General features: G+C 39.5%; 1 protein-coding gene across 11 annotated transcripts in view; it reads left to right on the top strand.

The window, feature by feature from the left end:
• GRIA2 (glutamate ionotropic receptor AMPA type subunit 2) overlaps nucleotides 1-20,528 on the top strand; it is a 128,718-nt gene that overhangs the window by 73,171 nt on the left and 35,019 nt on the right. For all 11 annotated transcript variants that reach the window (XR_010601823.1, XR_010601822.1, XR_010601824.1 and 8 more), the window contains 4 exons: nucleotides 17,509-17,676; nucleotides 17,953-18,057; nucleotides 18,809-18,919; nucleotides 20,135-20,341. Coding sequence is in view for 8 of the 11 variants with exons in the window: in XM_065597886.1 (XP_065453958.1) it covers nucleotides 17,509-17,676; nucleotides 17,953-18,057; nucleotides 18,809-18,919; nucleotides 20,135-20,341 (591 nt within the window). In the remaining 3 variants the exon portion in view is untranslated. The remainder of the gene's footprint in view (nucleotides 1-17,508; nucleotides 17,677-17,952; nucleotides 18,058-18,808; nucleotides 18,920-20,134; nucleotides 20,342-20,528) is intronic.

Consider the following 20,528-nt stretch of genomic DNA (forward strand, 5'->3'; position numbering starts at 1 on the left):
GTTTCAGTGATGCCAACAATGTCATAGTTGTATTTATTTATTATCACTTCCAGTTCTTCCTGCTTATTCCCCATACTTCTCGCATTTGTATATAGGCATCTAAGATACTGGTTTGATCTTTCCTCACAGTTTTGTCCTGACTCTCCTTTCTCTCTGCCAATATAGCCCACACTCCCTCTCGTTTCCGACCCATCTCCCCGGTCTCCATGTTCCCCACTTACCTGTGGGCTTTGCTCACCTGTCCCCGTCGAACCTAGTTTAAAGCCCTCCTCACTAGGTTAGCCAGTCTGTGTCCGAATAGGGTCTTTCCTCTCCTCGAAAGGTGAACGCCATCTCTGCCTAGCAGTCCTTCCTCGAATAGCATCCCGTGGTCTAGGAAGCCAAAGCCCTCCTGGCGACACCATCTTCGCAGCCAGGCATTCACCTCCATGATGCATCTGACTGCATCCTCCCTCAGTTCATATGTGCAATTTGCATTAGTGCACTGATTGAAGGTATAGTTTGACTGTGAATGATGAATACAACCTATAAGTTGTTCTCTTCTGAGTTCTTTGAAGGCTGCTGCTTTCCTTAGGGCCCCATTTTCCCCCCTTCCTCTACCTTACTCCTCAAATAATCAATTGAAATTGATTGTGGCCTGGAAAGTATATTTTACAATGAAAGACAAAAGGAGCTCAAGCTATTTTGCTTATCACGAAGTAGGTTGAGAGGTCATTTGAGCGTTGTGGTTTATAAGGAAGGATTAGATTTTTATTGGTAAATGTCAATAAAGGTTTATTTCACTGTACACACGCAAACTGATGAAAAAATGTTTCCCTCCTTAATCATTGAAATTTAGAGATAAACAAAGTAAGAAAAATGCTGCTTGAAAACTCACTAGAGTATAAGGATATCTATTTTGTATAGTTTGATGTGTGATGATGACAATTTGTCTTTTATGCAGTGTTGTTGTAGCTGTGTTGGTCCCAAGATATTAGAGGGTGAGGTAATATCTTTTACTGGACCAGCTTTGGTGTCCCTCTCACCAACAGAAGTTGGTCCAATAAAAGATATTATCTCTCCCACCTTGTCTCCCTAATTTGTGTTATAGAGGTTATAAAGCTTTAACTTTTAGAATTTCAATGTCTACTATCATTAAATAATTGTTGTCTGATTCGTCCATAATTTCCCACAACTGTAAATTGATAAAAATAAAAAAAACCTTAACTCATAATTTTTCCCATGAAAATTTAAATTGATAAAAATAAAAAATGCTTAAAAATAAACATCAATATTATCTGTCAAAATTATATTAGAAATCAAATCTTGCCAACCTTATCTATACGTATAGTGGTACCTACACAGGAAGAAATGTGATATTAGTGGGCTTTTTAATCCAGGAGAGACAGTTATAACAAGATCCAGAGGCAGAAGGTGAATTCAGCAATGTCAAACTGGAAATAAGATGCAAATTTTTAACAGTGAGAATAATTAATCATTGGAACAGATTGCCAAGGGATATGCTAAATGCACATGACTTTAGTATTTAAATCAAGAGTGGATGTCTTTCTGAAAGACAAACTATAGTTTAACTAAAAAATGTTGAACTAAATGAAAGAAAGCTATGATCTATGTTATGAGAGAGCTGGTTGCAATGGTCCATTCTGGCCTTAAAAATCTATGGGTGAAACCCTGTCCTCCCTGAAGTTAATGGGGGGTTTGGATTTCATTCTATGCATCTATGAAGAGTCATACTGAATTATCCCAAAAATAACAGCAATGTAGAATGTGGCAATATACTCTAGTCCATCCTTTGTTGATACTTCCTTTGCCCATATAAGGAGCTTGACTGTTTAAGTATTATGGGTGTTGGAAATTTGTTGAATTCCTAACTATGCTGTGCAGAAAATTGTGACCGTGTGAATCAAGTAAAGTAGGCTAATTCGTTTAATATGCATACATTTTTATAAAAAATGCATGATAAGCTCTAATGGGTGGAAGTTGAAGCTAGACAAATTCAAACTGGAAATACATTTTCAGTTTTCAAATTTTTAACAGTAAGAACAATTAACCACTGAATAAACTTATCTAGGGATTTGGTGTATTCTTCATCACTATACATTTTTAAATCAGATTGGATGTCTTTCCAAAAGATACACTCTAATTGAATCAAAAGTTATGACCTTGATGCAGAAGTTACTACATGAACTTCTGTAGCCTGTGTTTTGCAGGAGGTCACATTAGATTATCATAATAATCCTTTGTAGCCTTAAAATCTATGAAGCTCTGATGTGTAATTCATCTAAATCTTCCAGAGGAATTTGTCCATCTGCAGCTTTCATCTCTGCTATTGTTTGAAAGGGATGAGTGGGAACAGTTGTCTTTTATGGAAGCAAAGTCATCTGCTACTGATGCTTCTGTGTTTATTGATTAGAACAAAAACTGAACTGAATCTTAAGGAATAGCTTTAGTTTTAATATAATTATATAACAACCATTGGGTCTGAACTTGCATTCTTTGAGTTTTTATGTTGTCGGAGCAAGGAGGGCAGGAATAGTCCAATGAATAATACTTAATGTTCAACAACAGCTACATAAAATGTATGTTAAAATTATTAAACCAATTTACAAATGCAAGAAGGCATTCAAACACTATTGTGAGGTGTATTATACTGGGTACACTTGGGAGCTTCTGGAGGTATCCTACTTTCTAGGGGCAATATCCTACATACCCACTACTACATTCTTTTGATATAGCATTTTACCCTTTTCATACACACACAGCAAGACAACCCTGCCTCTCAATACATAGGAGGACAGAGACATGCCATACTCCATTCCCTGCACAAGGGAGATGGGGCAGAGCAGAATGCCTTCCTTACAATGGATTGTGCCTATATGGCACAGTTTTGTCAGAAGGTGGCAAGTATTACTAGTATTTAATCACATTATTCAAGTGTAATTCCAAAGGTAACATCACAGTTTCTGGATGGACATGAGCTAATAGGAGTTTTCTATTATGGATATGTAAATTAAAGGAAGTTACATGCCCCCAGACTAGTCACTGCAGATGCCCTCTGGTTGGTGGCAATGGCCACATTTAATTTTGAACATGCAAAATAATAAAACAATAACAATCTCAAAGCACTATCAGATACATTATTACTGTAAAGCACCTACAACTATACAGAACACAAAAACAAAGTCCATGCTCTGAAGAATTATACATCCAAATGATGCGTGCACATGTAATAAATCATAGCAACATCATGCACATAAAGACATGACTGACATCAGCTGCCATCAAATCTGGGACCTGCTGCAGCAAAAGCTCAAGCCTCTACAACTTGAACGCCATTATGTATGTGATAGTAATAGGTTGGATGGTCACTGGAACTAGAAGAAGTTATGATTACACAGACAAGGCCAACATATTACGTAGTCCCCATTAGACAAGCTCATATCAAGCATTGGAAGCCCACTGTAGTTCAGCTCTCATTCTGTAACAAACCATGGCCATATGTACCCACCCAGGAAGCAAGTATATCGGTCTGGATTGAACTCAGGACTATCAATACCAAAAGGAAAGCTTGAGATCAAGGCAATAGTAGGCTCTGTAGTGACTGTGGTCAAGTACCAAATGATTACATACACTCGATCCATGTACACACTATTAAGCAAATCTAGGTCTACCCTGTGTAACTAATTAAATTGTTAGTACAACGTTGTTGACATTTATAAAAATGTGTACAAAATTTGCTCACAGACTGAAATCTTTTATGACTGATGACTTCAAGTGAATTTCTTACCCCCAATATTGTCAGCACCATTAAAAAATCATAAGATTGGTCCCCCCAAAATCATGACATTTTATAAAATAATAAATGTTGGGTTCTTTTTATTTGTCTTCTGTTTTTTGAGACTTCAGGGGCTCATATTTTCAAGCTTTTCTCCAGAACCATGGAAGCTGGACACTTTTTAAAAAAATGAAAGCACATATTCTGACATAAAGCTGCAGCTCCTGGTATTAGGTGATTAATAAAAATACCCAACAGTTCTGTGAGATTCATGATAACCTTGTGAGAGTTAACAACACTTCACCCCATCCCAAACTGCTAATTCAGAAAAAATGAAGTTTGTAATGAAAGGCTGACAATTTGACTGTTGCATTGGTTCTTTATCTAATATACATAGGCATAATATACTGTAGATTACATATCAGGTAGAATAATTCATTTATTTCTGCAACTGAAGAAAGGACTGAATAATAAACTCATAAATAATGAGGAATAGAATAGAACAGTGAGAACTCGTGTTTAAAATGGAATTTCAGAGTATGCATTTTAGAGGTAATCCATTAAGTGAAAATGAATGTACAATTTATGAGTTAGATGACTGCCATTAGTAGATATGTTTCCTATGTTTACATCACATTGTAAAATTGTTCAGTAATGCCAAACTTATTAATAAGGGTTATATAAATGCTATTCTGTTGTACCTGCAACAGTGTTAATGGGAAAAGCATGATTGATTAGGCTGACAATCAAGTAATTCCACAGAGACTACAGTAATTTATAAAGGCTGAGTTAATGAATTTTAGGATTTATGACTTTATGTAACCAGAACACTGAGATGGAATTGGGGCCATGTTTTCAAAAGTGGCCTCTAAAACTGTGCCTGCAGTTTTGCATTTGCAGTTTTTTGTGCATGCATTTTTTCATGCCCATTATTTTGCTTACCCAGTCAGATTTGTGTGCACAAAATATTGGGATGGAGAGCTGATAGCTAGCTGATTTACTATCTGATTTGACTATGCAAATGCTCTTTGGACCTACAAATTTAAGTTTCCATGTTTGCAAAAACTTAGGTGTGGAAAAAATGCATGCACAAAAAATTGCAAATATAAATCTGAATGCACCATATTAACAGATTAAGGCTTCTTGGCATAAATGATCATTAATCCAAAATGCTTCAAATTTTTTGAAAAAGTTAAACTACTGATCAGGGCAAGCAGGGGTGGATTAATGCAGGATCCATAGAGCCACAGATGTGGTAACATGGTACATGGATGCCCATGGACCCACTAAGTCCAGATCCAAAGACTCTACTTCTGTGGAAGAAAGCATTTGTAGGATAGCGGGCCAAAATCTTCACTATATAACTGATTCTTGACATGCCCCCGCTTATTGCCCAGCTTCTTTTGTTGTCTGACCTACTCTCAGTCAAGTGGCACCAGTAGGATGTGCAGTCTGCAGGGTACAGGCACACAGAAAAAGCAGCAGCAGACCTACTGTTCCCATTTTCTGCCCACCCCAGTGGACCTTCCTCTTCACATTTTTGTGGCCTGAGGAGGGGCTGCATTACGCAGCAGCCAGCCCAGACTGCATACAACTAATCTGAGCATTTTAAGTCTCCTGCTCCTTGCACTCCACACCCCTGAGGAGGGTCATTCATACATCTGGCCACACAATGCAGAGGCCCTCCACCGGTCCAAAGCAGCAAAAAAAACAAAAAACAAAAAACAAACCCTAAATGTGGGATAGGGAGCAGGACAGGTTCATGAGCTCAAATAGAACAAGGGCCACCAGACTATAAAGGAGGGGCAGTGAAGCAGAAAGGAACCTTAGGGTTCAAAGAGGGGGCAAAGACGAGTAAGAAGGGGCCTGAAAGTTGTAAGATGAGGGGGGAAAAAGGAAGACTGGGGGCCGTGTGAAAGAAGAGAAGGATGCTTACAGTATCAGAATGAGACACGAGGCTGAAACAGCAGAGGAAGAAAGGTTCTCAGAGGTCATGAGACAAAGGAGATGAGGAAGGTCAGAAGTTGGGGCTGAGTGACGAAGAGGAGGAGGGGCAGAGTGAATACTTGTTTCTCATGGGGGTATATGACAGTATTGAAGGGGAAGTCGATGCTGTATTTTTATATATTTTCGGTGGGTGTTTTTGCATAGAATGGTGATGCTGGTTCGTCACATATTGTTATGTTTTGGGGATGTACCGTACATATTTTTTTTTAAATGGCACTGCTGCAGTATTAGTGTGCTCCTTCCTATCTTGAGTAGGGTTACCATATTTCAACAATCAAAAAAGAGAACGGGAGGAGCCCCGCCCCTGCCCCTTCCACTCCCTCCCACTTCCTGCCCCCTCAGAACCCCCAACCCTCCCCCCCCACTCCATGTCCCCTTACTGCCCCCTCCTGGGACCCCTGCCCCTAACTGCCCCCCAGGACTCCACCCCCTCCCTAAGCCTCCCTGCCTCTTGTCCCCTGACTGCCCCCTCCTGAGACCTTCCCCACATCCTAACTGGCCCCCTAGGACCCTACCCCCTACCTGTCCCCTGACTTCCCCAACCCTTATCCACACACCCACCCCCTGACAGCCCCCCCCAGAACTCCTGACCCATCTAAACCCCTCTGCTCCCTGTCCCCTGACTGCCCCCTCCTGGGACCCCTGCTCCTAACTGCCCTCCAGAACCCCACCCCTACCTAAGCCTCCCTGTTCCTTATCCCCTAACTGCCCCTTCCTAAGACCCCCTCTCCCTAACTGCCCCCCAGGACCCTACCTCCTACCTGTAACCTGACTGCCCAAAACCTTATCCACGCCCCCAGAAAGCCCCCCCCCGAACTCCCAACCCTCCCCCCCCGCTCCTTGTCCCCTGACTGCCCCCTCCTGGGACCCCTGCTCCTATCTGCCCTCCAGAACCCCACCCCCTACCTAAGCCTCCCTGTGCCTTGTCCCCTAACTGCCCCCTCCTGAGACCCCCCCCACCTGTACTCTGACTGCCCAAAACCTTACACCCCCAACCCCCAGACAGCCCCCCCCGAACTCCTGACCCATCCAACCCTCCCCCCTGCTCCCTGTCTCTTGACTACCCGCCCCCCCCCAACCTCCCTGCCGCTTCTCTGGCCCCCGGCCCCCTTACTGTGCTGCAGAGCAGCGCGCTCGGCAGCGGGGGAGGGGAGCAGGGTTGGAGCTCCAGACTGCCGGAGGCCGAGGCGACGGCTGGCGATCTGTGAATGCAGGGAGGGAGGGGGAGGGAGAGAGAGCAGGGGACTGGGCTCAAGTTGCAGGGGAGAGGAGGGGGAAGCGGAGGAAGGGCTCTGGCTGCCGGAGCCCGTGCGAGTGGCACGATCCGTCCGGCTGCCCTGTAAGCCGCGCACACTCTGCATGGGGGGGAAGTCCGGACATTGACAAATTCCCCCCGGACGCTATTTTTAACTCAAAAAAGCCGGACATGTCCGGGGGAATCTGGACGAATGGTAACCCTAATCTTGAGCCTGTTAGATGCTGAACTCTTCCTTGAGCACCCTCAGCTCCTATTGACTTTATTGCGGTGCTGAGTGATTAGCACTTTGCAAGACCATACCTTTATTCCTGGTGGAGCACTCCTACACACCATAATAGAATATGAGAACATTTCTGCAGTTTAAAAAAAGAGATGATAAATAATCTTATAGCAAGGCCTTCATTCTCTGTTATATTCTGGAGGTTGAGCTCAAAATTCTGTAGAAAGGATACATTTCAGTTTTAAATTCTATATGGCTTTAGAGTCATTTCTATAGAATGTTATTTAATTTCTGTAGAAACTTATCCCTAGGATTTATCTCCATTAATCTGTGTAGGACTTTCCCATAAGGGTATGTTTAAAAATAGCACAGTTAAGGAGCTTAATGGAGTTTTAACAGCTCTTTTTTTTCATCTGACACTGACCATTTTTGAAGACAAGATACTGGGCTGTTAGACTATGCTGCTATGAAAAATTCTGTTTTCTCCTACTTCCTATAAAATGCTGTTTTCAATCATCTTACAGTGAAGGACTGTTGAATTTCTTCCAGCAAAATGATTATAAGAAACTATTTTTAAGATCATCTCAATAACTTCATCTTGGTTGACTAATAACCCAGAATCATTAATGATATTTTTAATCATACTTAATGGCGCTTTGATTACTAATTTTAATTAAAAAGGAATGTTGATTGGGGATATGGAATACCTTTGCTGTAAGTCACAGAAACCTAATGGCTTTTACATAACATTTTATATTAGGCTGTAGAGAAGAGTAAATATTTATTTGCTTATGGCATGAGTGCAGTGGTGAAACAATAGGCAAGACTAAACTAGTCTAATATATATTCTTCTGTCTACAGTGGCAACAGGTCATATCATTCATTATACTAATAATAGTAATACAGGTAGCTGACAGAAGAAATTAAAGACTAGTCCTTTGTTTCCCAGCTCTTACAATTTTTTGCCTGTGGAATAAAAAAGGTGACACTGTGACTTTTTTAAATTTTGAGTTTGCCACATAGTCACATTAAAAAACAAACAACAACAAAACCCGCAACCAAAAAGAAAAATAGGTAGGAACAACTTTAAATTCACGGAGACATGTTATTGTTGTTTTTTTCTTTTTAAATTTCCTTTTCACACCAGTTTGATATGTCCTGTACATGTGTATCAGTACCAAAATATTAATCTAATAATCCTTTCAGGATGAGCCATCAATTTTCGTTTACATATCAATCATGTTTACACTTTAACATTCACATCAGTCCTTTCAAATCCATTTTCAGTGCTGCTGGAGACTTTGGTTTTCTATTGCTACATCTCATTTTCATCCTCTATTTTATATTTTTTCATCTTGTCTGTTTTCACTGCTGCAATAATAAGCTGAAATGCTGTTCTTGGCATCTTGTCAATAGTTTATATTTTTAAAATGCTGTTTGTAAACTGTGATATAGTGTTAAGAACATAATGGCCATACCAGGTCGGACCAGAAGTCCATCCAGCCCAGTATCCTGTCTACCGACAGTGGCCAATGCCAGGTGCCCTAGAGGGAGTGAACCTAACAGGCAATGATCAAATGATCTCTCTCCTGCCATCCATCTCCACCCTCTGACAAACAGAGGCTAGGGACACCATTCCTTACCCATCCTGGCTAATACCCATTAATGGACTTAGCCTCCATGAATTTATCTAGTTCTTTTTTAAACCCTGCTGTAGTCCTAGCCTTCACAACCTCCTCAGGCAAGGATTTCCACAGGTTGACTGTGTGCTCTGTGAAGAAGAACTTCCTTTTATTTGTTTTAAACCTGCTGCCCATTAATTTCATTTGGTGGCCCCTAGTTCTTATATTATGGGAACAAGTAAATAACTTTTCCTTATTCACTTTCTCCACACCACTCACGATTTTATATACGTCTATCATATCCCCCTTTAGTCTCCTCTTTTCCAAGCTGAAAAGTCCTAGCCTCCTTAATCTCTCCTCATATGGGACCTGTTCCAAACCCCTAATAATTTTAGTTGCCCTTTTCTGAACTTTTTCTAATGCCAGTATATCTTTTTTGAGATGAGAAGACCACATCTGTATACAGTATTCAAGATGTGGGCGTACAATGGATTTATATATGGGCAATAAGATATTCTCAGTCTTATTCTCTATCCCTTTTTTAATGATTCCTAACATCCTGTTTGCTTTTTTGACTGCTGCCGCACACTGCATGGACGTCTGCATGACTCCAAGATCTCTTTCCTGATTAGTTGTAGTTACAATATGATCGGGGCTAATTTATGTATAGTTGGGGTTATTTTTCCCAATGTGCATTACTTTACATTTATCCACATTAAATTTCATTTGCCATTTTGTTGCCCAATCACTTAGTTTTGTGAGGTTTTTTTGAAGTTCTTCACAGTCTGCTTTGGTCTTAACTATCTTGAGCAGTTTAGTATCATCTCACTGTTTACTCCTTTCTCCAGATCATTTATGAATAAGTTGAATAGGATTGGTCCTAGGACTGACCCTTGGGGAACACCACTAGTTACCCCACTCCATTCCGAAAATTTGCCATTTATTCCTACCCTTTGTTCCCTGTCTTTTAACCAGTTCTCAATCCATGAAAGGATCTTCCCTTTTATCCCATGACAACTGAATTTACGTAAGAGCCTGTGGTGAGGGACCTTGTCAAAGGCTTTCTGGAAATCTAAGTACACTATTTCCACTGGATCCCCCTTGTCCACATGTTTGTTGATCCCTTCAAAGAACTCTAATAGATTAGTAAGATACAATTTCCCTTTACAGAAACCATGTTGACTTTTGCCCAACAAGTTATGTTCTTCTATGTGTCTGTGTGTCTGACAATTTTATTCTTTACTATGGTTTCAACTAATTGACATTAGACTTACCGGTCTGTAATTGCCAGGATCACCTCTAGAGCCCTTTTAAAATATTGGCGTTACATTAGCTATCTTCCAGTCATTGCGTACAGAAGCCAATTTAAAGGACAGGTTACAAACCATAGTTAATAGTTCCGCAATTTCACATTTGAGTTTTTTCAGGACTCTTGGATGAATGCCATCTGGTCCCAGTGATTTGTTACTGTTAAATTTATCAATTAATTCCAAAACCTCCTCTAGTGACATTTCAATCTGTGACAATTCCTCAGATTTGTCACCTACAAAGGAAGGCTCAGGTTTGGGAATCTCCCTAACATTCTCAGCCGTGAAGACTGAAGCAAAGAATTCGTTTAGTTTCTCCTCAATGACTTTATCGTCTTTAAGTGCTCCTTTTGTATCTCAATCGTCCAGGGACCCCACTGGTTGTTTAGCAAGCTTCCTGCTTCTGATGTATTTAAAAAACATTTTGTTATTATCTTTTGAGTTTTTAACTAGCTGTTCTTCAAACTCCTTTTTGGCATTTCTTATTACATTTTTACACTTAATTTAGCTGTGTTTATGCGCCTTTCTATTTACCTCACTAGGATTTGACTTCCACTTTTTAAAAGATACCTTTTTATCTCTCACTGCTTCTTTTATGTGGTTGTTAAGCCATGGTGGCTCTTTTTTAGTTCTTTTACAGTGTTTTTTAATTTGGGGTATACATTTAAGTTGGGCCTCTATTATGGTCTTGAAAAGTGTCCATGCAGCTTGTAGGGATTTCACTCTAGTCACTGTACCTTTTAATTTCTGTTTAACTAACCTCATTTTTGCATAGTTCCCCTTTCTGAAATTAAATGCCACAGTTTTGGACTGTTGAGGTGTTCTTCCCACCACAGGAAAGTTAATGTTATTATATTATGGTCACTATTTCCAAGCGGTCCTGTTATAGTTACCTCTTGGACCAGATCCTGCACTCCACTCAGGACTAAATCGAGAATTGGCTCTCCCCTTGTGGGTTCCTGTACCAGCTGCTCCAAGAAGCAGTCTTTTAAAGTATTGAGAAATTTTGTCTCTGCATTTCGTCCTGAGGTGACATGTACCCAGTCAATATGGGGTTAATTGAAATCCCCCACTATTATTGAGTTCTTTATTTTGATAGCCTCTCTAATCTCCCTTAGCATTTCATCATCACTATCACTGTCCTGGTCAGGTGGTCGATAATAGATCCCTACTGTTATATTCTTATTAGAGCATGGAATTACTATTCATAGAGATTCTATGGAACATGTGGATTCATTTAAGATTTTTACTTCATTTGATTCTACATTTTCGTTCACATATAGTGCCATTCCCCCCACCCCCCGGCATGACCTGTTCTGTCCTTCTGATATATTTTGTACCCCGGAATGATTGTGTCCCATTGATTGTCCTCAGTCCACCAGGTTTCTGTGATGCCTATTATATCAATATCCTCCTTTAACACGAGACACTCTAGTTCACCCAGCTTATTATTTAGACTTCTAGCATTTCATAGAATCATAGAATATCAGGGTTGGAAGGGACCTCAGGAGGTCATCTAGTCCAACCCCCTGCTCAAAGTAGGACCAATCCCCAGACAGATTTTTACCCCAGTTCCCTAAATGGCCCCACCTTCCAGGATTGAACTCACAACCCTGGGTTTAGCAGGCCACTGCTCAAACCACTGAGCTATTCCTTCCCCCTACCCCCATTTGTGTACAAGCACTTTAAAAACTTGTCATTGTTTATTTTTCTGCCGTTTTCTGATGTGTCAGATTCTTGTACAGGAATTTGTGTTTCAGGAAGGAGATTTTATGCATCCATGCAATGATGATCCAAAAGAATATGTTCTAAATTGTTTACAGTAAATTAGGGTTGACCTTTGTTCTTTTTCTGGCTATGCTACTGATGTTTCATCTTTCTGTACCTCTGTTTCCTCATCTAGAAAATGCAAATAATGGCACATACTTCCCTTTGGTAAAGTGCTTTGAGATCAATGCATGAAAAGTGCTATATGTTATTATTTACATTATTTAGACTTTTTGGGGAGGTGGGAGGAAGCTCAATTCCTTGCAAGACCTCATAATTGTTGGAGTATCCTCTGAGGCCTTAGAGACTCAGGAATATGATGCGGTGGCTTCTGAGACCTTATACACTCAGTAGCCTCTGAGACCTTATCCCAGGGGTGGCCAACCTGTGGCTCCGGAGCCACATGCAGCTCATCAGAAGTTAATATGTGGCTCCTTGTATAGGCACCGACTCCAGGGCTGGAGCTACAGGCACCAACTTTCCAATATGCCAGGGAGTGCTTACTGCTCAACTCCTGGCTCTGCCACAGGCCCTGCCCCCACTCCACCCCTTCCCGCTCCTTTCCTTGAGCCTGCAGTGCCCTCGCTCCTCCCCCTCTCCCCCATCCAAGCCTCCTGCACACCACAAAACAGCTGATCGGGAGGTACAGGGAGGGAGGGGGGAGGTGCTGATCGGCAGGGCTGCCGGTGGGCGGGAGGCGCTGGTATTGGGGGGTGGGGGAGAGAGCTGATGCGGGCTGCTGACCTATTACTGTGACTCTTGGCAATGTACATTTGTTAAATTCTGGTTTCTTCTCAGGCTCATCAGAGAATGCTTTGTGAGCCTGTGTTATCCTCATCATGCTTTTTTTTAAGGAAAAAATATCCAAATGAAGTCATGGAAATGAAGATTTTTAAAGAAATCTACCACTGTACCCAAGAAAATAACTACTATTAGAGAAACAGGCCCTGATTCTGTGGTCAAACCAATGTAAATCAGAAGTAATTGCAGTGATGTCAGTGGAGTTATACTGGTGTATAAGGGTATATCTATGCAACGCTGTGGCGATCAATCCACCGGGGGTCGATTTAGCGGGTCTAGTGAAGACTCACTAAATCAACTGCAGATCACTCTCTTGTCAACTCTGGTACTCCACCAGAACGAGAAGCGTAAGGTAAGTCAATGGGAGAATTTCTCCCGTTGACCCAGCTCAGTGTCAACCCCGCAGTAAGTCAACCTAAGCTATCTCGACTCCAGATATGTTTTTTATTCACATAGTTGGAGTTGCATAATTTAGGTCAACTTAACCCAGTAGTGTAGACCTGCCCTCAGTGTTATATAGTCATGCCTTGACCCTTCTCTCAGTGAAGCTGGTTCCAAATAAAACTCCCATTGGGTGCTCTCCATTCTTCCGCTCTACTCTGCTCTGGTTAGGCCTCAGCTGGAGTATTGTGTCCAGTTCTGGGCACCGCATTTTAAAAAAGATGTGGAGAAATTGGAAAGGGTCCAGAGAAGAGCAACAAGAATGATTAAAGGTCTTGAGAACATGACCTATGAAGGAAGGCTGAAAGAATTGGGTTTGTTTAGTTTGGAAAAGAAAAGACTGAGAGGGGACATGATAGCAGTTTTCAGGTATTTAAAAGGGTGTCATAAGGAGGAGGGAGAAAACTTGTTCACCTTAGCCTCTAAGGATAGAACCAGAAACAATGGGTTTAAACTGCAGCAAGGGAGGTTTAGGTTGGACATTAGGAAAAAGTTCCTAACTGTCAGGGTGGTTAAACACTGGAATAAATTGCCTAGGGAGGTTGTGGAATCTCCATCTCTGGAGATATTTAAGAGTAGGTTAGATAAATGTCTATCAGGGATGGTCTAGACGGTATTTGGTCCTGCCATGCAGGCAGGGGACTGGACTCGATGACCTCTCGAGGTCCCTTCCAGTCCTAGAATCTATGAATCTATGAATCTCTCCTAAATGAGAGGAGGATGAAGCCTCCAATATATAGGAAAATCAAGACACTACTTACACAATTTTTGTACTTATATATATTTCTTATCCTGTTTATAATCATGGTAACCATCACATAAATACTTGTATTTCACTTATCATAGTCTAAATTTCAAATAAATATATAACATTAGAAATAGTCTGGGAGTCAAGAGACTTAGGTGCTGTTCTTGACTCCACCATTAACTCAACATAGGAATGTCACTAGATCACCAGCTCTCAATTTTCCATATGTAACAGGGAGGTAAGTGGTTTGTATATCATTTTGAGCCCCTCCACTTAAAGATGATGTATATGTGCAATGTTTTATACAAAGGGACTTTACTCATGGATATCACTACATTTCTCCCCAATAATGACATAATTTCCCCTGGGTACTTGTTATACTTCTGAGGGGTGGAAGACTAAACATACAGCTAAGAGCAAGTAAAATGAATGGAATAAATAATTATAGGATGGTACAAAATGCTAATAAGCTTTTATTCCCCCTTTGCAGCCATTGATTGCAATGTTGTTAACCAAAATTCCTTTCATTAAAAACTTTGCACATCGCATTTCCTTTACTGTGAAAAACTACACAGAAAGAGTATTGCCATGTTCAGAGGCTCCAAATAATGTGTCAGATACCTAAAAATCATGAGATTGGCTTGAAACCATGAGAGTATAAATAAAAAATAAAATTGTTCTTTTTGTATTTCACTTTTGTTTTTTGAGCTTTTATAAGGATGCTCATTTCAGGTTCAAAATTCAACCTTAAATGCACATGCAAAAATGCAGGACTCCCTTCTGGTTGCTTGGATAGAGATTCCACTTACCATCTCTTAACCTCTGGGATGAAGAAGCTATTCCTGAAATTACCTTTAAAAATGTTCAGTTTAGTTTATTAAATCAGCTTCCAGATTGATTTATGGCTTGTGGAATGAAGACAGAAATGACTAGAGTAACGTATTATGTACTCATACTACACATCTCTGAGCCACTAAAGTCCAGGAATTATTCATCTCCTGAGGAGGGCAAGTTATGTTTGCACCAGTGTGCTCATTTGGAAGTTCCACCAAGAGGAAGAAGCTTTAAATTGTATATTGGATCCCACAGGAGCCCAGATAAATGAGACTGAACCAGTCCATCCCCAGGCTGCCATGGCCATAGCCCCTCATTAGTTAGGCTTGGCAGGTTTTGGCATGGCATTAAAGAACTGCAAGTTATTTTCATCTTCCAGAAGAGTAGGAGCCTTCCTGCACCAGGGCTACCCTTTGGGCAGAATCTAGGGTTGAATCTGCTCTGATGACTTGAATATTTATTTATATTCATACACCATGACCTATGAAACCTTTAGGAAATCTGTGGGATTTGTCCATGGAATGGATGCAGATGTGAATTTTCCTGTTCAGTTTAGATAACCCATTGTGAATGTTTAGCCTTAGATTAATAAAATCCATGCATATAATAGCAGACTTCTCCCCAAATGTCTCAAACGATGTCTGTGCAAAACTCTTTGTTTTGTCTTGGGCTAAAAACATGTGACACACTTATGCTGCCTCTCCCTAAACTGACCTCTAAGGCCACCACCCTCTCCTCCTTCAAAACCCACCTTTGCAATGTGCCTACAGGTTATCAGCCAACTCATAATGTGTTGAGAGGCAGATGGGGATAGCTGGCACTTAGTTTATATATTTATAACTACCAGAAAAAAGTTTTGCAATAACTAGATACAGTTTTATATACATATATCTAGATATAGAGTGACAATTGCATCCTTCTCCCTCCATTCTTTGGATAACAATGTCTTCTTGGACTATGAACTTTTCAGAACAGGTTTTCATATGTATAGTGCCTAGTATAATAGAACCCAAATCGGCTTGTGATCTCTAGCTGCCATCATGGTATAAATATTAAGGAATAATAATAGCATAATGCTATGGATTTGAGGTTTAAACACTACCTGTATTTCCTAGTCAATGAAGACTAATATCCATCAGTAATAGACATGGTAACATGACTCCCTGAAGCACACCAAACATTATATCCCATGAAACTTAGGGCTGTCATAAAGTATTAATAGCATAGTTCAGCATTCACTGCATGCTAGAGAGACCTTGATAATGAAATGAATTATACAGAAATAAAATTAAAAAAGGAAAAGAAAACCTCTGCTCAGTGACAGCAGTGGTAAAAAATAAAAATAAACTGTTAGAATGTATAATGAATGGGATAGAAATTAAAATCGAAGTATTATAACAGATATGAATTGATGATATGCGCTCATCTTGAATACTGCATTCAGCTGTAGTAAATCCATTTCAGCTTACATAAATCTGCCTCCAGAGCACTCATTTATTTGCTAGTAAGGGGTTAAGTTATCTTATTGTTATGGCCCTACCAAATTCACATCCATGAAAATATGTGTCACAGACTGTGAAATCTTGTCTCCCCCCGTGAAATCTGGTCTTTTGTGTGCTTTTACCCTATACTATAAAGGTTTCACTGGGGAGACCAGCGTTTCTCACATGGGGTCCTGACCCAAAAGGGAATTGCAGGGGCATCACAAGGTTATTTTAGGGGGTCGCAGTATTGCCACCCTCACTTCTGTGCTGCCTTCAGAGCTGGGTGGCCAGAGAGTGGTTGATTTAAAATCTTATGTTCATGAAATTGATCAAAATGGACCGTGAATTTGGTAGGGCCCTACTTATTATTATTGCTATTTTTGTTGTTGTTTATTGCATGCTGTCAATGTGCTCACTGCTGCACCTGATATAGGGGGAACCCTTTCCCAGAGAGCTAACATTCTAATTAACAATACAGTGTAAACCAGAGATTCCCAAACTATGATCCATGGTCTACTGGTGGTCTGTGGACCAGCTGTCTGGCTAAAGAGTGGTTCACATTTTATACTGGAGTTCCATTTAACTGTAGTTTACAAAGTGTTAATTAATATTAATAGCTGCTTCAATAAATGGTTAATCAATTATTATAGATTCCAACAGGCCAACAGATCAATATAACCAGGGAATGTAGCTATAACACCTTCTACTGATGTGCTTATAACTCTCCATAGCATACACTAGACAAGCTTATAACATATAGCAGTCATTTATTAACCCTATATAAACTAGTTATACATGGAATCTTAATGAAGACTGTGATCAAAAGGGGGATCTCATCCTTATTTCCTGCTGCTAAATCACTCAACAATCCTAAAACAAATATTTTCCAAACATCACATTTCTATGGAACACTTGCTGTAGTTGCAAACAGGGATGCTGCACAGTTGCAATTAGGAGGGAAGGTGAGAAAGTTTGTAAACCCCTAGTTTGGATTCATTAGTGCACCAGTGACACTTCCTCCTGATAGAAAGTGCTTATATACTCCATTAAAATATATGGACTCCTGTGGGAAAATAGAGCCCCAAATGACAAGAAAATGGTCTAATCCCAAAGAATATTTTATCATCCTTTTTATTTTTAATGTATTTTTGTCTTTAATGCATTAATAATGATAGCCTTGGAAAATGTGTTTGAAGCTTTAACTCCTTACCACTTTTTAATTCATTATATTTAATCCTTTTCAGTATACATCTGCTCTGACCTATGATGCTGTTCAAGTGATGACTGAAGCTTTCCGTAATTTGCGTAAACAGAGGATTGAGATCTCCAGAAGAGGAAATGCTGGAGACTGTCTTGCAAATCCAGCAGTGCCCTGGGGTCATGGTGTGGAAATAGAAAGGGCATTAAAGCAGGTAGTCTCTCTAGAACCAGTTCTGGAATTAATTTCTGTATGAAATACTCTGTGAATGTTCTGAAAGAATCTTTCTGCTTCCTAAACTGGACTTTGTTGGTAGAGATTTATAAAACCAGCATCAATTATATCTAATGCCCCAGGAAAACATCTTAGTAATTAAGGATATATAATTTTTAGGATAAACCTAAATAGTCTTTTTTTTTCTTTTGCATCAATATGCAATCATGATAAACGAATTTAATGCTACCATTATTTCCATTCTTACTTCATATAGGTTCAGGTGGAAGGTCTAACAGGAAATATAAAATTTGACCAGAATGGAAAGAGAATAAATTATACAATAAACATCATGGAGCTCAAAAATACTGGTCCCCGGAAGGTAATTTTAATTCTAAATGCCCTTAAAAGTTATACCCTGCTAAGTGATATGGAAAGGTAGGTGACTGAAAGGTATAGTCAACAAAAGACCATGTTGCAATTAAGTTTATTCATATGATTATATTTTAATGGTCTTGCAGAGCAAAGAAAAAATGTGCCCTGTTTGTTTCTATAAATATGAGCTTTTATTTCTGGTAAGTACCATGTGAAACTATAGCTTATTTTATTTTAAATAAATTGTGTAGATTTGTTTTTCTTTTCTTTTCTGGTTAGAGCAGATAAGTGGGAGCAACTAATCCAAATAAACGTTAACGACGACTTTCTGAACTGATGATGCAGAATACAACTTTTCAGAGAATAACTCTCATTAATGGGTTCTCTAAATGTGATTTTTTTTCTCTCCTACATCCCTAGCCATTCAGAGAAAAGCCAAATGCAGTAGCAGTGGATGTTTCTTCCTAATTTGTATAACCTTTACAATGCTGCAGCATGATTTTTATATCAAAATCAGGTGATATGTAGCTGAAAATTTTAACCTGCGTAGTAGGAAAATTAATATTAAAATTTGTTTACATGTGCCAAGTTCCTGTCAATTCCTGTCTAATGATTGCATGTTTATATAGGTGAAGCTGCAGCTACTATAACTTTCTGTGGCATATTTGGAGTGGGTATGGTATGCTTGAATGTAATAAGATGTTTATATATGATAGTTCATATTCATCAGTGTCGATACATCCTACAAACTTTTTCAGATTGGATATTGGAGTGAAGTGGACAAAATGGTTGTGAATCCCATTGATGGTCCTCTTGGGAATGAATCCACAGGACTAGAAAATAAAACTATTGTTGTCACCACTATTTTGGTAATTAATTTAACACATTTCTCGTGAGAAGGCAATCTATGTTTTAGTATTATAATGAATTATTGTGCTACATTATATTAGTTAATTGTTATGCCAATTCATACCTGTAAGACAGAAGACTCTGAAATGCTATTTTTTATGGAATATTAACGAGAGGACTGATACCATCCAATTGCTGTTAAAGAAAGGATGATCAGTACATGGACTTTGTAAAAACCACAGAGTTATTTGATTGATAAATTATTCAAAAACAATCCATGCCAGCTACAAGGAACCAATAGCCTGATTTTGAAGAACTCTTTGTCTGAATGGCAAAATTGTATTATTTATTTTTAAAATACACTCTCCATACTCGTTAGCAAATGGAATTCACCAAATCAGAAAAAAGAGCATTTAGGAGTTTGAGTTTTATCTCTAGCCATTTTGAACTTCTGTGCCAAAATGGAGGAATGAATAAGAAACTTAATCTTCTATGTAATCTTAAGAGAACATCATACACTGTTTGTATGGTAGCAATGTCATCTAATTTACACAGCTGCTTAATCATAGATATATGTCTTGCGTGAGCATCTAGCTGTTCTGGCTGCAAGATTTTTGGGGGAAAATAAATTGGGGCAAGAAGGGGGAAAATCCCTTTTTACTGTGAACCTATTGTTTGTCACCAGTTTTGGTGGTGGTAAGAATTTTGCTGCACAGCTATAGTTTATTGTCTGGACCCTCTAAGTATTTCTGTGCAGTAACTCAATACATGTATTACCTAGAGATATTGCAATATTGGCTGGGTGAGAGAGGTGGCTGCAGAATAGGGAAGAACCCTCTTGGATTTTACAATTTTAACAAACAAACAAAAACCCACCAGCCACGCTCAAAACCCCAAACAAACAAGTAAAATAAACAATGTATTGGAGCCTCTTCTCTCCACAGTGTATACATAATTCCTATTACACTCACAGTCATTATTTAAACATCTCTGGGACTGGTTATACCTGTAAGTGTTGGCATTTGAATCTGACTGTGAAGCATATAATTTTAAATGTTATATAAGACATGTTGAACGAATAATCAGAGTGACAAATCTAATGACCCAGAACATTTGTGAATAAGGTGGGTTTGATTCCCCCCCCCCGTCTAAAATCAAATATATTTGTATAATAAGTGCACAGTTATCACAGTTGTCTCTTCATTGGCTAGCTAAAGTTCAGTCTTTCTGTGCAGGAGTCCCCATATGTCATGATGAAGAAAAATCATGAACTGCTTGAAGGAAACGAGCGATATGAGGGCTACTGTGTGGACTTAGCTGCAGAGATTGCTAAACATTGTGGATTCAAGTACAAGCTCACAATTGTTGGGGATGGCAAGTATGGAGCCCGGGATGCAGACACAAAAATCTGGAATGGGATGGTTGGAGAACTTGTTTATGGGGTAAGAAAACCTTCTTAATAACAGCTACTATGACTGATGATAGTGATGTGTGTGGAGGTGTTCTCCTTGTCATGCAGGAAACTGGTCTGACTCATATTTGCTATGGAGATAGTAGCTTGTTTTGATATGAAATATTTGAAGATTAAAACATGAAGTTTGATTTAAATATGAAAGTTAAATGAGGAGA

Source organism: Chrysemys picta, chromosome 5 (assembly GCF_011386835.1).
Source record: "Chrysemys picta bellii isolate R12L10 chromosome 5, ASM1138683v2, whole genome shotgun sequence".
Lineage (NCBI taxonomy): Eukaryota > Metazoa > Chordata > Testudines > Emydidae > Chrysemys > Chrysemys picta.